Source organism: Chrysemys picta, chromosome 7 (assembly GCF_011386835.1).
Source record: "Chrysemys picta bellii isolate R12L10 chromosome 7, ASM1138683v2, whole genome shotgun sequence".
NCBI classification, from domain to species: Eukaryota; Metazoa; Chordata; order Testudines; family Emydidae; genus Chrysemys; species Chrysemys picta.
The window spans coordinates 127,326,816-127,347,340 of NC_088797.1; the positions used below are offsets into that span (position 1 = coordinate 127,326,816).

Here is a 20,525-nt window from a genome sequence, read left to right on the forward strand (position 1 = left end):
TGTGGGTCACTCCAGGGCAGGCCCCTGGCATCCCCGCCCTGTGCAGACCCTGGGATCCAGTCCTGGCCCACGGGATGGGCGGGGCTGGGGGGCTCCGGCAGGCAGGTGAGCAGCGGGGGCACTGCACGTACCTGGGGGATGGAGCGGACGAAGGTGCCCAGGTTGTCCAGCGTGGTGTTGAGGGCACCAAAGCTGCCGTTCACGGCGCGGGAGACGCGGTTGTTACTGATGAAAGCGCAGATGTTCCCAGCCCTGGGAGAAGGAGAAAAGGGGGTGGGGGCGGCATCAGCACACGGAGACCTGGGGGGGCCCTAGCTATGTGCACTGAGCCCCCAGACTGTCCATGCACAGCGGGGCCGGCTCACAGCCACTCAGAGTCAGGACTCCTGGGCTCTGCCAGGGCCTCGCTGCCCCTCCCCATGCCTCAGTTTCCCCCCAGTGAGGTCCACCCTTGGAGGGTGAGGGGGCATAACTAACAAGCCAGCGTAAAGCGCGGCTCGCAATGAATGTGCCAGCCCTGCAGCTTCGTCCCGATCCCAGGTCCATGGTCACCCCACTGACCCCTCTTTCCTCAGGGTGACAACGGCACCGTCACAAACCCAGGAGGTCTCCAAGCTGCACACACTGAGCCTGCGAGCTTCACTGCCACAGCAGGGGTCGATCCCTGGCCCCTATCGGCTGAGCTAAAGGAGAATCGCCACTCAGGGTACAGGGCTTATGACACACAGATTAGCAGCTCTGATCCTGCCCAGTAGGGAGCAGTGTGGCTAGCCAGTCCATGGCAAGCACTTCTAGAACCCTTCTCCCTTCTAAGGGGCTCAGTGGGGGCTAGGCCCCGAACCCGCCCCCCATAGCCCCTTGGGACACTCCAGACTTTGCACGGGTTAACCAATCAACTCCCGCTTGGCACCAGAGAATTCCATCCTCCGCCAGGGAGATGGAGAAACAGAGGCAGAAGGGAGCAACCTGCCCCAGCGAGTCCGGCCAGGGCTCAGCCGGATCTCCAAGTGCCGGATCCCAGCTCCCCGGCCATTGCTCCAGCATCACCTTGCTGCTCACACTCCGTGGGGCAAGCGGGGGGCTAGCCCCCCATTCCTGGTTACTAGCTGGGTCCTCCCCTCCCCCCCCAGGGTCATTCCAAGGTGCCGTAGCCTGGAACGCTCTAACCCCAGGTTGAACTCGGACCTCAACTTCCTGCGGCTTCCGGCCCTTTGTCCTCGGGCAGGAATCTGCTCCTGTGAACAATGGGGACTTCCTGGCGGGTCCCTGCCCCGCCCGCCTGCTTTCCCAGCAGCTCTCCCCCACAGGCACCAGTGCCTCCCCCCCCTCATTGCAGCTGAGCTCCCCGGCCTTGCACCCAACCCCTGTCCACCCAAAGGTGTCTCCTGGCTCCAGAGAGCTGGGTCTCCGCGTCCCAGCCACTCTCCAGCCAGAACCTCAGCCCTGGGCGAGCAGGGCTCCGTGCGACGGGTCGCTCACGCTCGTGTGTTCATCCCCTGGGTGGGATCACAGCCTCAGCGCACAGATAAAGCCCCCGGGGAGGGAGGGGTTGAGCAGCCGGCCAGGCCACCCCACTGTGCGAGAAGAGATGACGGGGCCAGTGGACGAGACCAGCCTGGGGACCCAGGGATCTGCCTAGCTCAGAGGGGGTTAGTAACGCCTGGTCATCCGGGGCCCTTCCCAACCGCCCCCTCTATACAGGGTAACTGCACCCCCCACGGGGCCAGCGACCCACGGCCAGGCAGCAATGCCAGAGCCCACGGCGCTCGGGCTCTACACTGAAATACGGCCCGCGGAGGCGCTGGGCCGGAGCGCGGCACTCACAGGATGAGGGTGGTGACCAGCAGCACCGAGGCGAAGAGCGCCCTGCGCCGGCAGCCCGTGCGCTTGCTTTGTTTCTGGTACATCGTCCCCCCGCAGTTCCCGCAGCAGCGGCAGCAGCAGAAGCAAAAGCCGACCAGGGGCATGAGGATGATGAAGAGGAGGCCAATGGCTGTGCAGACCAGGAAACCCACCTCGTAAACCAGCACCTAGGGCAAGAGCGCGAGCGTTAGCAACGTCCATCCCCGCAGCGCCCGCGGCCCTGGGCCTCACTCCTCCCCCCAAAATGCAGCTGCCTCTGGGGCGGAATGCGCCAGCACTGAACGCAGCGGGGCAGCTTGGGGCAGGAAGTGAAGGAGCAACACTGTGGGGGAGGCGCAAAGATCTGGGGAGACAGAAAGGAGTCACCAGCTCTGGAACCTGGCCAGGCCGCTGGGCTTTCTGCCCAGAATCGGCCCACATGCCTTGGGGTTTGATTCTTCCAAAGCGCTCCAGTCTGCTGCCCCTGTCTTCAGCAGGATGGCATTGCTGCAGGGAGGGCATCAGTTGGGGCATGGCTGACCTCAGAGTCCCCACTGAGCCCTGACAGCGACCTTCTCCCTCTGTGCCTATGGGGGGCCCTGCCCCAGGCCCTGCCCCATGGCCCCGCCAGGGCCCTCACCTCTTTGTACACGGCAGGGTTCGTAATGTCACTTTTCTGCTGGATCAAGTTGGTGAGGAGTTCTGGGGAAAAGGAGCAGAGAGGGGGGTTAGCACCCCAGAGACGCCACCGCCCAAAAGGACTGTCCTGCCCCCCTCCCCCCGCCCCAGTCCGATCGGCTGCGTGACCCAGGCCCGAGAATTCACCCAGCGACTCCTGCTTCGAGTGCGGGAATCCGGGGCCGCGCTGGAGCAGAGCTTACAGGGACAATCCCTGGTTACACTAACACTGCACGAAACGCCCATGGCTGATCCGGGTCAGCTGGGTCAGGCTGCAGGGCTGTAAAACTACAGTGTAGACGTCCGGGCTGGAGCCTGGGCTCTGGGACTCTGCCGGGGGGCGAGGGGGGGTGTCATCACCCTCCCCTCACCCACCCACCCACCGAGCTCCCTTTCAGCAGGAGCTGGGAGGAGCCTGGAACCCGCAGCCTCTCCCATAAGCCATGGTACGGTCCCTCCCTCGGCTGGCTTGGCCCCAGTGTGACCTCGGCACCAGCTCTGTTTACCTTTGGGGGGCGCACAGATACACCGGAGGCCTGCCCCATGGGCCCCGGTATAACCGTGCCAGCCCTACCCGCCAGCCTGGCCAGCACTCCGGCTAGTCCAGAGCTGTGCCGGGAGAGCCCAGCCTCCGGCCTGCAGCCAGGCCCTGCCAAGGCACCCGGGGAGCTCCTGCCTGGCCTGGCACCCCCGTCTGATAGCCGTCAGCAGGAGCCAGGAACCAGGGCACCGGCTGGGCCATGCCCAGAGCCAGCCGCCAGCCCACGGGGTTCGGATAAAAGGGGACCTGGCTCTGGCTCTCTCGTGTCCCGGGTTCGGGCCCTGGCTGCAGCGTCTCCCGGGCGAGTCCGAGCCAGCCCCATCACAGCCATACAGCCAGTAACCCCAAGAGCCACGGCACAGAGCCCCGAGCCAAGGCAGCACTGCCTCCCGCAGCGAGCCCCAGCCCAGCAGGAGGGCCCCCCGCCCCCTGGTGCTCTCACGTCTCCCCCCGGTCCTGGTCACCCCGGCCCCTTCCCTCCCCACGACCCGGAGCTCGAGGGCAGGTGGTTTGTGTGGAAGAGACACCGCTGAGCAAAAGGCTGGCGCTGCTGGGGGAGGGGTGGGGCTCAGCAGGGGACGCTCTCCCTTCGCAGTCTGTGCTGACCCCAATACCCCAGTGAGGCACTAGGGGGCGCTGTGCTGCTGGGAGCGAGGTGGGGCTCGGTAGGGGGCGCTCTCCCTTCGCAGTCTGTGCTGACCCCAATACCCCAGTGAGGCGCTAGGGGGCGCTGTGCTGCAGGGAGCAGGGGTGGGGCTCGGTAGGGGGCGCTCTCCTCTCGCAGGCAGCGCTGACCCAGTGCAGGGCTAGGGGGCGCTGTGCTGCAGGGGGTGGGCTGGGGGGCTCAGTAGGGGGCGCTCTCCCCTCGCAGGCAGCGCTGACCCGGTGCAGGGCAGGGGGTGGGCTGGGGGGCTCAGTAGGGGGCGCTCTCCCCTCGCAGGCAGTGCTGACCACCCGGTGCAGCGTACGGGGTGCTGTGCTGCAGGGACTGGGGGTGCATCTGCCCCTGTAGAAAGCAGAGGTCACAGGACTGCAGGGGGGATCACGTCCGGCCACGCTGGGCTGTGATCTGCTCAGCTGACAGTCTCTTTCCCCAGGGCTGATGTGCAGACACGGGCCGGGCTCACCCCAGCCCAGTGGGCACCAGGGACTCCACCTGCTGGGGCACATCCAGGGGATGTTTTCTAGTGAGTCCAGCCGGGCCTGGCAACCCCACAGCTCTAATTCCAAACTGCACAAACTCCTCCCTTTCCAGCTGGGGCTGGTTTCCTTCCCGTGTCCTGCTTTCCCCTTGCATCAGCCCGGAGCCCCACTTATCCCCCTGCCCCCGGAGCTGCGGTGTATTCGCCAAGCTCTCCAGGGCAGAGCCGCGCACCGTCACACCTGTGCGGCAGCAGGAAGCAAACCATGAAATCAAACAAGTCAGGTCACTGCCAGGAACCGGACGGCTTGTTTGCAAACTGCAAAACAAACAGGAGATCCAATGGGGCGACAAGGAAACACAGGCCCAGGGGAGACAAAGGGAGCAAACAAAAGCACCTCAGGCCCTTGAAGAAAGCAGGGGAACCGGTCCAGATTGGGTGGGGGTTAGGGGAACCAGAGCACTTTCCGAACCGTGTGTAACGATCGCTCCACCTGCCACTGCAGTGCAGCCACCTCGGGGGCGGAACATGGCAGCTGTTGAACAGCAGCGAAAGGGAACTCGGTCTGCAATGGTTGCTGCAGAAGGACCAGTCTAGGCAGACACCAGGGCTACTCGCTCTCGGATCTCAGCTCACCACAAGCAGCCAGGACCTTGGTCGTACGGCTCCTTACAGAGATGGTCGCTCCAGCACCCCCTGGGCTCTAGCTCACAGGGAAGAATCAGCAACCCCACTGCCTGCACCCCCAGCTTTCCTAGGCAGTCTCCCCCCAATCCCCGCTAGACCCAGGTCACCCCTCCAGCACCGGCCCACCTCTGTGTGCATTACAAATGGGGAAGACTCATTACCCTTGTTTTACAGAGCAGGGAAACCGAGGCACAGAGAGCCCAAAGCCAGCGTTTTCACTGACCACGGGTGCCCAAGCTGAGACCCCTCAAAGGGGCCTGACTCGCAGAGGGGCTGGGCCCCACAAACCCGCCTCTGGCCAGCGGGACCCGCGGGCGCTCTGAGCTCTGCAGATCAGGCTCCAGGCATCCCAAATTCAGTGGACACTGGAAAAATCGGCCTCATGCGACTTGCCCCAGCCCACAGAGTGAGTGTGGCATGGGACCCAGGAGTCCTGGCTGCCAGTCCTATGGCTTGACAGGGGCTGGTAGGCTGTCACACGCAGCTCTTCCCGCAGCGGTTCGAAGCAGACAGGAGAGTCCTGCACTTGGAGATGAAGGATTCCCAGCTATTTCCAGCTGGCTCGCAACAAACGCCTCTGTTCCCTGGGGACAGAGCCGGTCTGGGTGCTCCCCTCAGGACCCCACCCGCTACTGACTCACAAACTCGGGTCAAGTATCAGAGGGGTAGCCGTGTTAGTCTGAATCTGTAAAAAGCAACAGAGGGTCCTGTGGCACCTTTAAGACTAACAGAAGTATTGGGAGCATAAGCTTTTGTGGGTAAGAACCTCACTTCTTCAGATGCAAGTAATGGAAATTTCCAGAGGCAGGTATAAATCAGTCTGGAGATAAGGAGGTTAGTTCAATCAGGGAGGGTGAGGGGCTCTGCTAGCAGTTGAGGTGTGAACACCAAGGGAGGAGAAACTGCTTCTGTAGTTGGCTAGCCATTCACAGTCTTTGTTTAATCCTGATCTGATGGTGTCAAATTTGCAAATGAACTGGAGCTCAGCAGTTTCTCTTTGGAGTCTGGTCCTGAAGGTTTTTTTGCTGTAAGATGGCTACCTTTACATCTGCTATTGTGTGGCCAGGGAGGTTGAAGTGTTCTCCTACAGGTTTTTGTATATTGCCATTCCTGATATCTGACTTGTGTCCATTTATCCTCTTGCGTAGTGACTGTCCAGTTTGGCCAATGTACATAGCAGAGGGGCATTGCTGGCACGTGAACTCAGGTCAGGCTCTGCAGAGAGGAGCCCAATCCCGGTAGCTGCCAGGTGAGAACACAAGAATGGCCAGACTGGGTCACACCAGGATCCCGGCCAGAGAGCGCTTGGAAAAGAGCGCTGGCTGGGTCACAGAAAGCAGCTGGATGATGGGATGAAACAAGCATCATGGGACATAAGGACATAAGAACGGCCAGACTGGGTCAGACGAAAGGTCCATCTAGCCCAGTGTCCTGTCTTCTAGAAGTGGGCTGTAGCCCACGAAAGCTTATGCTCTAATAAATTTGTTAGTCTCTAAGGTGCCACAAGTACTCCAGCAACCACACATCACTGAACAAAACCACTAACCCAGGAACCTATCCTTGTAACAAACCCCGATGCCAACTCTGTCCACATATCTATTCCAGTGACATCATCATAGGACCTAATCACATCAGCCATACCATCAGGGGCTCGTTCACCTGCACATCTACCAATGTGATCTATGCCATCATGTGCCAGCAGTGCCCCTCTGCCATGTACATTGGCCAAACCGGACAGTCTCTACGCAAAAGAATTAATGGACACAAATCTGACATCAGGAATCAAAATACTCAAAAACCAGTGGGAGAACACTTTAACCTGTCTGGTCATTCAGTGACAGACCTGCGGGTGGCTATCTTACAACAGAAAAACTTCAAAAACAGACTCCAACGAGAAACTGCTGAGCTGGAATTGATATGCAAACTAGACACAATCAACTCCGGTTTGAATAAGGACTGGGAATGGCTAAGCCATTACAAACATTGAATCTATCTCCCCTTGTAAGTATTCTCACACTTGTTATCTAACTGTCTGTACTGGGCTATCTTGATTATCACTTCAAAAGTTTGTTTTCTCTTAATTAATTGGCCTCTCAGAGTTGGTAAGACAACTCCCACCTGTTTATGCTCTCTGTATGTGTGTATATATATATCCTCAATATATGTTCCATTCTATATGCATCCGAAGAAGTGGGCTGTAGTCCACGAAAGCTTATGCTCTAATAAATTTGTTAGTCTCTAAGGTGCCACAAGTCCTCCTGTTCTTCTTTTTGCGGATACAGACTAACACGGCTGCTACTCTGAAACCTGTTCTTTTTGTCTTCTGACAGTGGCCAATGCCAGGTGCCCCAGAGGGAATGAACAGAGCAGGGCAATTATCGAGTGATCCATCCCCTGTCGCCCAGAGACACCCAGATCATGGGGTTGTGTCCCTGCCCATCCTGGCTAATAGCCATTGCTGGACCTGTCCTCTGTGAACTTACCTCGTTCTTTTCTGAAGCCACTTATACTTTTGACCTTCACAACGTCCCCTGGCAACGAGCGCCACGGGCTGACTGCGCAGAAGTACTCCCTTGTGTTTGTTTTAACCCTGCTGCCTATTCATTTCATAGGGTGACCCTGGTTCGTGTGTTATGTGAAGGGGTAAATAACACCTCCCTGTTCACTTTCTCCACTCCAGTTACGATTGTATCACCCTCGATCATGTCCCCCCTCAGTCGGCTCTTTTCCAAGCTGAACGGCCCCAGTCTTTTGAATTTGGAAGCTGTTCTATGCCCCTAATCACTTTTGTTGCCCTGCTCTGTACTTTTTCCAATTCGAATATATCATGTTTGAGATGGAGCGACCAGAACTGCACGCAGTATTCCCGGTGTGGGCATGCCCCGGATTTCTATGGTGGCATTATGATATTTTCTGGTTTATGATCTATCTCTTTCCTAATGGTTCCAACATTCTGTTCGCCTTTTTGCCTGCAGCTGCACATTGAGTGGATGTTTTAGAACATTAACATCAGAACAGAAGAACGGCCGTACCGGGTCAGCCCAAAGGTCCATCCAGCCCAGTATCCTGTCTGCCGACAGTGGCCAATGCCAGGTGCCCCAGAGGGAGTGAACCTAACAGGCAATGATCAAGTGATCTCTCTCCTGCCATCCATCTCCATCCTCTGACAAACAGAGGCTAGGGACACCATTCCTTACCCATCCTGGCTAATAGCCATTAACGGACTTAACCAGCATGAATTTATCCAGTTCTCTTCTAAACGCTGTTATAGTCCTAGCCTTCACAACCTCCTCAGGCAAGGAGTTCCACAAGTTGACTGTGCGCTGTGTGAAGAAGAACTTCCTTTTATTCAGAGAACTATCCTCAATGACTCCGAGATCTCTGTCTTGAGCTTATTTAGATCCCATAATTTTGTACGTATAGTTGGGATTTTGTTTTCCAAAATGCGTTAGGCTGTGTTTATCAACATTGAATGTTATCTGCCAATGCTGTTCTGTTGCCCAGAGACAAGGTGGTTACGTAATAGCTTTTATTGCACCTTCTGTTGGTGAATCACAACAGAAGCTGGTCCAATAAAAGATATTACCTCACTGACCTGGTCTCTCGAATATCCTGGGACCCACACAGCTACGACACCGCTGCATACATCTTGTTGCCCAGTCACCCAGTTTAGCGAGCTCCCTTTGTACCTCTTCGCAGTCTGCTTTAGAATCATAGAATCATAGAATATCAGAGTTGGAAGGGACCTCAAGAGGTCATCTAGTCCAACCCCCTGCTTTGGATTTAACTGTCTGGAGCAGTTTTGTATCGTCTGCAAACTTTGCCAGCTCACTGTTTACCCCTTTTTCCTTGTAACAGACAGAAATAAACAACAAACAGCCACATACAAATCCTGAGAATCCCAGCCCTGAGCACGCCCTGTGCACACACACTGCTCCGACCCAGAGCGCCACAGAACTCACCCGCAGAGCCAGATGCCAGCTACAGCGTGGGGCTGCAGGAGCTGTCCGCACTACACGGCTCTCGGGCCTCAGCCCGCAAGCCCCCTCAAGGCGGAAGGGCTCTGGGGCCAGCCTTTCATTCACACTGGGTCCCAGAGTGCTTTACAGAGCCCCCGCCAAGCGAGAGCAGGTCTCGAGACCTGCAGGTGAAACCGGTGACATGAAGTCTGGGTATATTTGTCGTGCAACCTGTTTATTGACACTCTATGCACCAGTGCTGGGATCACAAACAGCACGCAGGCCACCCACTGCTTGCAGGACTCTCAGCTCAACGCCAGGGCCCGGCTCCCACGGAGCAAATCTGCCCCCAGCACTGGCTCTGGCGAGACAAACGAAGGCAGAGAGCGAACTGTCCTGCCCTTTCCAACGGTTCCCCCAAAACTAGGCTGCATCACAAACCCACCCCCAATGCGACACTCCCGAAGCTGAGCACAGCCCGCTGCCTCCGGGGAACAGCACCTCCTGGGACACCCCCACAGCCCCACAGATAACGAGGAGCGGAGGGCTGAGCCGAGAGGCCTGTGGAGTGCTGGGTGGGGCGGGGAGATGAGTGAGATGCACCCTCTGCCCCCGCTGGGTCTCTGCTCCATCTCCCATCAATGACCCCATCCCCAGTGCCCCCTTTGTCCCCTATCCCAAACCTTTCCCCACTGGCCGCAGTCATGGCCTCCTGCCAGCCCCCATCATTCCCATCCCTCAGGACTCTACATCCCGTCCCAGAGGCAGTGGATTGCCCATTCAAAAGTAAATGGTTCACTTTACTAGGCCCCACCCAGCAGAAAGCACATCCCCCTCCCCGGGATGCTGTAACTCACACCACAGCCCTTCCGTCTGTTACATTGCACCACGCTCCTTGCATAGCCGCCAGCCTACGCTGCCTTCGGGCTCAGCCTGCCGCAGGCTCCATAGATCTCAGAGCACTTTGCACACATGCATCACAATCCCATCCGATCGGTGGGGAAACTGAGGCATGGGGCAGGGGCATGACCAGCCCAAGCTCAGCCGGCAAGCCAGGCATAGAACCCAGGAGTCCTGCCCCCAGCCTGGGGTCCCGGGCATGGGGCCATGCTGCCTCCCGTGATAACATGTTCAGCTAATGCAGAGCGACAAATGCCAGGGTGGCAGACGCGGATCTGGGGGTGCGCACAGGGCCGGGGGGACATTCGGGGCAGGGAGCGGAGGGACGACGTGTGTGGATGGTGCTGAAAGCAGCTCTTCAAACGGGATTCTGCAAGGACCCAAGTAACCCGGGTCCGACCCTTCCCCGCCCCACACATCAGTGCCTGGGAGCGGCAGCCACCTGCCCTGCCCCACCCCACCCCGGGAAACCCAGAGAGGGGGAGGGAGCCCCTGGGGGCAGCAGCCTGGGACACCCGCACCATGCTCTTACCGGCTGGGAAGGCATTTGGCTGTACCAGCCCCAGGAAGGAGCGCACCATGCTGGACAGGCCGGGCAAGCTGCCCGCGGGGGGCGCCGGCCCCGGCTGGTACTCCGGCTGTGAGAGGTTCTGCAGGGCCATCCTGGGCCGGGCTCCGGGGCAGCTCCAAGGGCCGCCAGGGGGAACGCGCCGCTCTGGGGGTGCAGTTAGCTCCTGGCCTTCCTCCACACGCTGCTCCCCAGCAGGGCCAGGCTCCTGGAACAGACAAGAGGTGTGAGCAGGCCACAGACCCAGCAGGGCACTGGGCCCAGCAGGAAACGCAGGGGAGAGATAAAATACCTGCTGCTTCCTGCTGGGGGAGAAGAAAGAGGAGTGGCTGTCAGACGGAGCCCCAGGCAGGGATACACACTGCAGGGCAGGGCAGGGCAGGGCAGGGCCAGGCCAGGTGTGGGGCAGCCCCTGGGGGGCAGGGGCGAGCTGGGGACACCCCATAACACTCCAGAGCAGGGGAGCTGCCGAAGCAGCCCTTACCCTTTCCCGGCAGCCTCCTGGTGCCAACGGCTGCCCGCGAGAGGTGGGCGAGCCCGCGGCCCTGCAGCCACCAGCGGGTTGGGTTTGTGGGTTGCCCATGTTAATTTATGACGAGAGAAAAACAACCCCCCCCCCTCCCGGCTCCTCCTGCCCCCCACCACAAGGGCCTTGCCCACATCTGGCTCAATGTCACCTCCTGCCTCACCCGTGGCCATGGGCAGCCTCTGAGGTGGAGGATCCGCAGGCAGAGGGTTATGGGTATTCTGCCCCCCCAGAACAGAAGCATCCCTGGGGTGTCTGGCAGTGCTGGGGTGTGTGATGCCCCGAGTACCCCACTCTCCCCGCAGCCCAGCCCGTTAGCAGGCTGCTGGGAAGCATGGTTCCCCCATATACCCCCCACACCCAGTTTTTTGCCCTGATTGTCATACACTCTTGCTTGGGCTAGCGGGCTCCAGAGATGCCGCTCTCCAGCCGCCCAGCTCGGACGGCAGCCAGCACTAGTGGAGAAGTAAGGGTGTCGGTACCGCAACTCCCCCTACAATAACCTTGCAATCCCCCCCCCACACACACACACACACACACACAGCTCCTTTTTGGGTCAGGCCTTCTACAATTACAACACCCTGGAGTTTCAGATGTAAATAGCTGAAATCATGACATTTACGATTTTTAAAATCCTCTGACGGTGAAATGGAGGGTGACTTTGCCAGGGCCCTGCTCCTGGGGCAATACTGCGCAGCAGCCACCAAGGGGTTAATCTGGAAACACCTGGCTCCAGGCTGGGCCCAGTTAACCCCTTCAGGGCTGTTGCACTCTGTGTGGGCCATTAACTCCGTCCCCTAGGGGGTAACATCTGGGGCAGCCCTGTGGGTCAGGGGTCAAAGGGTGTCCAAGCAGCGAACACGAGTCCTGGGCCAGTGCCCTCTCCCTGGCCCCCTCCCCGTCGGCTAGAGGCAGCCCCCCCCCCAGGAATAATGGGGGAGCCCCAGTGCCCGAAGGTAGGGTAGGGAGTAGGGTGACCCCCAGGTACACACTCCCTGCCCCCCTAGCCAGGATCTGCCCTTGGGAATCTCCTCAGAACCTGATCCGAGTTGCCCAGAGTTTCCTCGTCGCCCGGCCGCTCCAAATGCTGGGGTGGGCACCCCAAGAGGGTCACCCCCAAGGCGAGGGCAGGGGCCCTGTTCTGAAGGGCAGCGCTAGCCCCAAGAGGGAGGGTCACCCTGTAGGCCAGCGCGGTACCCGCAGGCAGGGGAGGGTCACAGCACACTGGTGGGTGACCCAGGAAGGGAGCCCCCTTCCCAGCTGGGTACACAGCACCCACTGGTACATCAAATCAGAGGGCAGGTTGGCCAGCCTGAGCAAGGACTGCGCAGCCAGATGCACCCCACCCACCCCCCTTGGTCCTTCGGGGGGGACTCGGGACTGGGAGTCCAGATGCCTGGGTTCGGTTCCCAGCTCTGGGAGGGAAATGGGGTGTAGTGGTTAGAGCAGGGGTGGGGGGGCTGGGAGCCAGGACTCCTGGGTTCTCTCCCCCGGCTCCGGGAGGGGAGGGGGGTCTGGTGAGTTAGAACAGGGGGCGCTGGGAGCCCGGACTCCTGGGTTCTGTTCTCAGGGAGGGGAGCTGGTGGGTCACAGCAGGGAGCGACCCCCCCCCGTCGGTTAATGGGCGGGGGCCGGATTCCCCTGCCGGGGGGCGCCGGGGGGCGGGCGGCAGGCCGGGGGGCAGGCTCTCCCGGCGCGGGGGCGCTTACCCGGCAGGGTCCGGCGGCGCTGGCGCGGGCTCGGAGCGAGGCAGGGGAGCGCTGGGTGCCAGGGGCCGGGCTTCGCGCTGCTCCTGCCCCGCCCGAGCCCGCGCGAACTTCGGCTCTGCCCGGCGGCGAGCTCCGGGCTCGGGGCGGACACCGAGACCCTGCCCCACACACCGTGCCCCAGAGCCCTGCCCCCCCGAGACCCTGCCCCAGAGCCCTGCCCCCCCGAGACCCTGCCCCACACACCGTGCCGCAGAGCCCTGCCCCCCCGAGACCCTGCCCCACACACCGTGCCCCAGAGCCCTGCCCCACACACACCCTGCCCCCCGAGACCCTGCCCCACACACCGTGCCCCAGAGCCCTGTCCCCCCGAGACCCTGCCCCACACACCGTGCCCCAAAGCCCTGCCCCACACACACCCTGCCCCCCGAGACCCTGCCCCACACACCGTGCCCCAGAGCCCTGCCCCACACACACCCTGCCCCCCGAGACCCTGCCCCACACACCGTGCCCCAGAGCCCTGCCCCCCCGAGACAGTGCCCCAGAGTCCTGCCCCCCCGAGACCCTGCCCCACACACACCCTGCCCTCCCGAGACCCTGCCCCACACACCGTGCCCCAGAGCCCTGCCCCCCCGAGACCCTGTCCCACACACACCCTGCCCTCCCGAGACCCTGCCCCCCCGAGACCCTGTCCCACACACCGTGCCCCAGAGCCCTGCCCCACACACATCCTGCCCCCCAAGACCCTGCCCCACACACACCCGCCCCCCCCGAGACCTGCCCTTAAAGAGACCTTGCCCCACCACACACCTGCCCCCCCACACCCTGCCCCCCAGAGCCCTACCCCCTCCACACACATACATCCTGACCTCACATAAACCTGCCCTGCCCCCCACACATATCCTGCCCCAGAGACCTGCATCTCCCCCCTCAGAGACCCTGCCACCTCTCAGAGACATGCCCCACACATACACCCTGCCCCCCAAGACCTGTCTACCCCCCCAGCCCCACCCCTTCGCCCCACACCCCCTGACCTCCACACCAACTCCCTACCCCCCACAGAGACCTACCCCCCACAAACACCCTGTCCCCCACACCCTGCTCCATTCACAGACACTACCTCCTTCCCCACACACCCTGACAGTTCTCCCCACACAGAGGCCTTGCCCCTCACACCCCACCTCCTTCCCCCCACACACAGAGTGAGACCCTGCTCCCATACTCTGCCCCCACACCCCATCTCCTCCGCCCATGCTACCACCTGCTGCCTCCCCCCACTGTCCCACCCAGTCCCTGCCTCTCACCCACCACCCTGGCAATAGCGCTGGGGAGCCCCTGACCCCCAGCACGGCGGGATCTCGACACACACGGATGCCCGTTAGTCGTGTTCCTCACACAGGGCACCATGCACACTCCTGGGAAGAGCCAACCTCTGCTCTGCGCACCGGCTGCACCCTGCATTCAGATGGGCACTGGCTGCCAGGCCCAGCCCGCGGGGGGCAGAGTGGGGGGGGGCTGCCTCTTTGCTTCCCACTTCCCCCTCTTCTGCCTCCCCCTCCTCGCCAGGCTGAAGTTGGTTCTTTATTCCCAGCAACTTAGTCAAAGGCCAATATTATTGGACAATATATCAGTGTAACAGTCATTTGTTGAAAGAAGAACAGGAGTACTTGTGGCACCTTAGAGACTAACAAATTTATTAGAGCATAAGCTTTCGTGGACTACAGTCATTTGTTGGAAAGTTCATCAGACTGATGACTGAATGTGACAAACCTTTAAATGACTAGTTAGTTATTAATTAAATAATCCAGTAAGGAGCTGGGGTTTGACTGGCTGTACATGACAAAATAAATCTGGGTCACCCCAAGTGACACATCCCTGCCACCGCTATTTCGTTACAAAGAGATGAAGATACGTCACTCCCAGCAGTGACCCTTTAGCTCTGGTCTGACATTTCCCCCACGTTTTATGTTGTGGTTTTGTTTTTAGGAAACATACAATATGCATGTAAGTAGTTGGCCAATTTGTTGCAAATCCAATTGTAATGTTTTCCCAAAAGTTATAAGCCAGTTACAAAGGAAGACGTTTATAGGAACTTTGGTTGAGTGTTCAGTCAAATAAGCATAGGAAAAATGGCTACATTTATCAAACGTTATATAAAGAAAAGGGTTATGATTTGTGTTGGGTCTTTTGTACAGCAGCACTATGGCTTGATAGGCTTTAATGGAATTGGAGAACTCCGGCAGTGGCTAGAATCTCTCCACTTCCGCTCCTTCCTAATTCCCAGAGTCCCTCGTGGAGTGGAGATCCCTTCCTTCGCTGGCCAGCCCTTACGCTGAGCGCCTTTGTGGAAACACACACACCCTGCTGGTAATGGTGTAGAGTGCTCCCCCATACACACACCTTTTACCCCCTCAACAGGTTATAACCAGTCATGAGAAGGGTCCCACCACGGTTCAGTAATGCCAGTTGTATACATTTTTCCCTCATAAATAAGAATTTCTAATTCCTCTTACCGGTGACCCAGACTCGCAGCATTGGTAGACATGCAACTGAAAAATGTCTTCTCTTCAGACTCTTTGCCACAGCAGCTCAATTTGCTGATGACACTTTGCGTTTGTACCTCATTTGCCTCCTTAGCACTCTCCCCTGGCATTGGTTGTGTAATGCCCTCCTAGCTGCTCCAGCTGGTCTCCAACCAACCATGGTAGCCCCTCTACCTGAGAGATGCCGCCATCCGGTTTGTACAGCCCCCGTCTCCTACTGGAACGGGGCCCAGTGTTCCACAAAACCAAAACCTTCAGCCTCACACCAGTCACGCAGCCAACAGTTCATCTGCGGTATTGTCTCCCGTCTCTCATTCATTGGACCAATAGGATCTCTGAGAAGATCACTTGGACTTTCCCTTTCTTCCTCTCCCTGACGAGATACTTGAGGTCTTCTATAATCTGCGTGGCTCCATGTGATGCTGTGTCATTGGTTCCAATGAGTTTCATCATCAGTGGAGTTTTACCAGCCAACTTCATAATCCTGTGGTTAAATAAATAAATGGAGATGTCCTATCTCCTAGAACTGGAAGGGACCTTGAAAGGTCATTGAGTCCAGCCCCCCGCCTTCACTAGCAGGACCAAGTACTGATTTTGCCTTAGATCCCTAAGTGGCCCCCTCAAGGATTGAACTCACAACCCTGCAGCAGGCCAATGCTCAAACCACTGAGCTATCCCTCCAGCCTCACTCCAGGCAGACAGCACACCTTCCCATTGTCCTTGTGTCCCTTGCTGAATTCTCTGGCCACTCATTTTAATATGGCGTTACCAATTATGAGTTTTTGCATTCTTAGGATGAGTGAAGAACCTATCTTGGTTGCCGCTTATTTCATCTGGCAAGGACACCCATCAGGTACACCTCCTGTAGCTTTCTTTTCCATGACTCTGTAGACAGGTTCTTCTCTAGTTGACTAGCTGGGTATCTGAAATCATTTTGATACTACTAGTCAAGTTGCTTGGCTCCTGGCTTTCTTTCCCCTTGTGAAAGAAACTGTAACCATATAGATCATGGTTGGAACCACCGTTATATATTTGCAGCAAATATTGTACAAAGGTTGTCGTGTGAGGTGTCTATAAAGAGATTATGATTTGCTGGTTATGATTATGCTGTCTGTATGTGTGTGTCATTTTCGTAGTTGAAGTTATGAATATTGACTCTGTACTTGTATCTCAATGTGTTTTGATTCTAAGTAGCCTCAGTGAAGCATTTGGGCAGCTTGTGAAAAGGGACTATTCTCAGTAAAGTTTCAGTAAGTGCCCAATCCAGAAACACTCAATTGACAATGGCCTTTAGGAGCCGCTAATCCACATCTGAACTTTCCTGGGAATGTCCAAACTAACATGTAAACAATGGCGTCGGCCTGCAAAGTGAGTCATGCATGGACATGTGACTCCAAACTCCATCTTGCTACTGTGATTTTCCACAATAAGAACAAAGGGGTGTCCTTCCATGGGCAGAGAATATAATAGCCCCTGAAAACTCCTCCATTTTGTCTTCAATCCTGCTCCTGACCTCTGGAGGGACTTTGCTACAAACTGAAGCTCTGAACAAAGGACTGAATGACCCATCCCAGCTGGGGATGATCCAGAGACTTGATTTGAACCTGCAGTTTATTCCATCACTGCTACAAGCCTGAACCAAGAACTTTGCCATTACTGTATGTAATTGATTCCATTTAACCAATTCTAGCTCTCATCTCTATCTTTTTCCTTTTATGAATAAACCTTTAGATTTTAGATTCTAAAGGATTGACAACAGCGTGATTTGTGGGTAAGATCTGATTTTTCTATTGACTTGGGTCTAGGGCTTGGTCCTTTGGGATCGAGAGAACCTTTTTTCTTTTACTGGGGTATTGGTTTTCATAACCATTCATCCCCATAACGAGTGGCCCTGGTGGTGATACTGGGAAACTGGAGTGTCTAAGGGAACTGCTTGTGTGACTTGTGGTTAGCCAGTGGGGTGAGACCGAAGTCCTCTTAGTCTGGCTGGTTTGGTGATGCCTTAGAAGTGGAGAAACCCCAGCCCATAACTGCCCTGCTCTAAGCAATTTATCCTGAATTGATACTCTCAGAAGTGTCCCACCAAAGGCAGCATCGTTACACCCCTCTTGGTCACAAATCGCGTGTCGGTTTCGTTGGTTTGTATTTCAGTTCCCTTACTGACGCTCCTTCCCCTTGTGGTGTCTGTGACAGTGATTTCCAAAGCTGGCTGGCCAAGAGGTCTTCATTTTCTCCCATGCCGCACAGTGTTGCTTCCAGACCGTGTCTTTTCTCCTCCAGTCTGGCCAGCAGCTTGCAGTTCAGAGACTGGAAAGCTGGTCTGTCTTCCAGCGAAAAGGAAAACACACCCCAGGCAAGTCCCAGCACTTGTTCCTTCATCCTGTGCATCGGCCAGCCGGGGTGGAGCCGGCGCTAGAACAGGAACCAGACTGTCTCTAAACTCCCACCGAAACCCACCCAGTTCGCCACTCCTCTGCACCTGGCCATTGACTCGCTCGCAAACCGGGGGGAAGAGCCACGTCGAGACTTTCAGCGGCCCCAAGGTCTGGGCGCCAAGGCCCTCTGTGAGACACACACAGACCTGTGTCACCGGGGCCCAGCCACACAACCCTGCCAGAGAACAAACACACACAACACACGCCATGGCCCTCTGCCTGCAGGCATACGATCCACCCCTTCCTCCTGCGGACCTCTGGTCTCCATCGGCCCTGCTAAGGGGTGTCTGTGTGCTGGGGGCGAAGGGCTGGGCACATGGGCCACAACTGTTCTCACCGAACCAATGTCGCGGCAGGGCGTTCCTTGTCTTAGCTACAGCAAACCGGTGTAACGGCTCTGGGCTGTGTCCCTTGGGGTGACCGAGTTCATCACAGCCAGCCAGCCAAACGCCAGCTCCTTAGTCAAACGCCATATTCCAGATGGAGGTCAGCTGGCCCAGCGCCCTACAACCAGGGCCGGCTCTGGCTTTTTTGCCACCCCAAGCAAAAAAAAAAAAAACGTGCAGGGTGGCCGGAGCCAGGGGGACTCCCTGCGCTGCAGACGTGCCCTGGGCAGCGGAGTGCATGCCCTGGCTAACAGGGGGAGGGGGAGGGAGCAGGGGGAGAGAGAGAAGGGGGGCGGCCAGGGATTCAGCAGGGCGCTTGCCCCACGGCCCCAACTGCCGCGCCGCTCTGGTCGGCGGGGAGGGAAGGACGCGGGCTGCCCTGCCGGGCTTGCTGCAGACCTGGCACCAGCTGGGGCAGAGGGAGCGCGCAGCCCGCTCCCAGCAGGGCGCTCCCCTCCTCCGCCCCATACAGGGCGGCCGGAGCAGCGAACCAAACAGAAAAAAACCTGCGGGGTGGCCGGAGCGGCGAAGCAGAAAAAAAAGGATTGGGCGGAATGCCGCCCCTTAGAATCTGCCGCCCCAAGCACGAGCTAGCTCGGCTGGTGCCTGGAGCCGGCCCTGCCAACAACAAAACTTTAGGGGAGAGCTTGGTCCCAGCTCCTGACAGCCGGGGGCCATGTCATGTGGGGCGACGCAGGGCAGCCACAGCCCAGTTCCTTATTTGCTTAGTTAAGTAATAAATACATCTGTAACCAGGTGTTTCAATTTTGATCACTTTCAAGCCTGTACGTTGGCGACGTTACTAACGATTGAAGCTGACCTTGATATTTTCCAGATAATTTTGATCTTTGAATGAGGAACTGGGCATATGGACCAACTTCACCCTCCCTGCCCCAGCCCAACCTCTCCCTGCCCCACACTCTCGGTCTCAGCAGCTGCAAATCCCTCCCTGGCAGCCTGCCCCCAAGTTAGTGTTTAACTTCTCCCCCCCTTGGGGCCTCGGCTGGCTCTGTCCTTGCACGGTGGGTGACCTTGAGCAAAGCCGGTGCTGGGGACCAGGTCACAACTTGCCAACTGTGTTGCGCTGGAGCCCGGGTTCCCCCTGGTTTCCCTTTGGGCCCCGTTATTCGGGGGAGCATTGGGGGTGGGGCGTTAATGGAGACAAGGCGCACGTTTTAACAGAGCGGGTGATCGGTCTCTGGAATCATTTACCCAGGGTCGGGCCAGAGTCTCTAAATCGAGTCCAGCTGTTTTTCTAACAGCTCGGCTCTAGGGGTCATTCGGGGACCCCCGCAGGCCTGGGCTACCCAGGGGTCACGCCAGCTGGTCGCTGTGGGCCTTGGAAGCCAGGACGCCTCGGCACAGCAACGCTGCTCAGGCCGCCCCCATTCCCCCGCCCCGCCCAAGACAAAGGAAATTGGCTTTGGGTGGAAGCCGATGTCGTTTGCAAAGTGAAGGCCACCCAATCGGGGCGCAGAACCAGCATCACGTGACCCAGTTGATCGAGTGAGGGGTTCAGGCAGCGCACCCTGAATGTGTCGTGTTGTCCCCCCCCCGCTCACGCTGCCCCCCTGGAGCCAGCAACCGACTCAGTCCAGCCACGAGTGCAATGAGGCGTGCGCCCCCCCTCCCATAGGCCAACCCACCCTGCTCTGCACCTCAACTTCCTCCCCCATGACCTGGGGCTGAGGATACTGACCCCACGGCCGAGGCTACGCCCAGTAGCGCTGCTCAGGATCGACCCTCCCCCCGCCCCCCGGCTCTTTGCAAATGTCAGCGCCCCATCTCCTGCATGCCCCGAAGAGGGGCCGAGTTAGCAGCCCAAGCTCACAGCTAGGGAAGCCACGGCAGGCTCAGTGTGAGGGAGCCTGCTGTCCTCAATCAGTGAGAGCAGAGAGGCAGTGTTTACCTTAGGCTGGATGCCAGGGGGATGGGCTCCACAAAGACTCTCCTGCCTCTGTGCTGCCACCCCGGTCTCACGCTCACCCTCTTCTGTCTGTGCCCTTGCCCTGTAATAGTGAAAGGAGGCCACAGACCAGTGCAACTGCAAGCAATGTCCCCTCCCCCGAGTCAGTGCATCTCCTCCCAGGACCCCATCCTGAAGCATTACACCATGAAGTCTGGGCAGCTGGTGACAACCCCCTCCCCACTCCTGGCCTTATGAGAGATGGGACCTTCCTGACCCCTGCAGCAACCCGTCAAGCCCTGAAGCATGAGAGCTGACTGGGCCAAGCTGAGCGTTGCAGCTGGCCTGAGGGTGACAACGCCCTTGTGTAGCAATGTTCGGGGTTTGGCCATTTGTTTGTGTTCCAAACGGGGATGGACCCAGCCCGTCAAACGTTCTCCCGGCCTGGAACGGTGTCCAAACAGCCGTTTCCCACGTGAAAACCTGAGTTTCTCGATCCCTCCCTCACTGCCATTCCTCGCTCATTTTCCCCTCCCCCCCCCCCCGTGACTCAAGAACCCTGGGCCAAACAGCCCCTCCCGACACAAAGGTCAACAGAACCACTGCAGGTTGGATTTAACAGCCCCGCGGGTTTCAGTGCCGCGCCCTTCAGCTAAAATGTTCCACGCCACTTTCCTGAGCCACAGACTTCTCTAGCCATGTGCCA

General features: G+C 58.3%; 1 protein-coding gene across 3 annotated transcripts in view; it reads right to left on the reverse strand.

Annotated features, from left to right (window-relative positions):
- Positions 1–20,035, reverse strand: part of LOC101944711 (prominin-1-A-like) — a 45,878-nt gene extending 25,843 nt beyond the window's left edge. The window contains exons 1-5 of one of the 3 annotated variants that reach the window (XM_065552686.1): positions 19,823–20,035; positions 10,282–10,525; positions 2,483–2,544; positions 1,825–2,030; positions 132–252 (exon numbers count right to left, since the gene is read on the reverse strand). In XM_065552686.1, coding sequence (XP_065408758.1) covers positions 132–252; positions 1,825–2,030; positions 2,483–2,544; positions 10,282–10,525; positions 19,823–20,020 — 831 coding nt within the window. In that variant the 5' untranslated portion in view covers positions 20,021–20,035. Of the gene's footprint in view, positions 1–131; positions 253–1,824; positions 2,031–2,482; positions 2,545–10,281; positions 10,526–10,609; positions 10,628–12,552; positions 12,690–19,822 lie in introns of those variants that run through there. The other 2 variants (XM_065552687.1, XM_065552688.1) reach the window with 2 other exon arrangements.
- Positions 20,036–20,525: the final 490 nt, after the last annotated feature.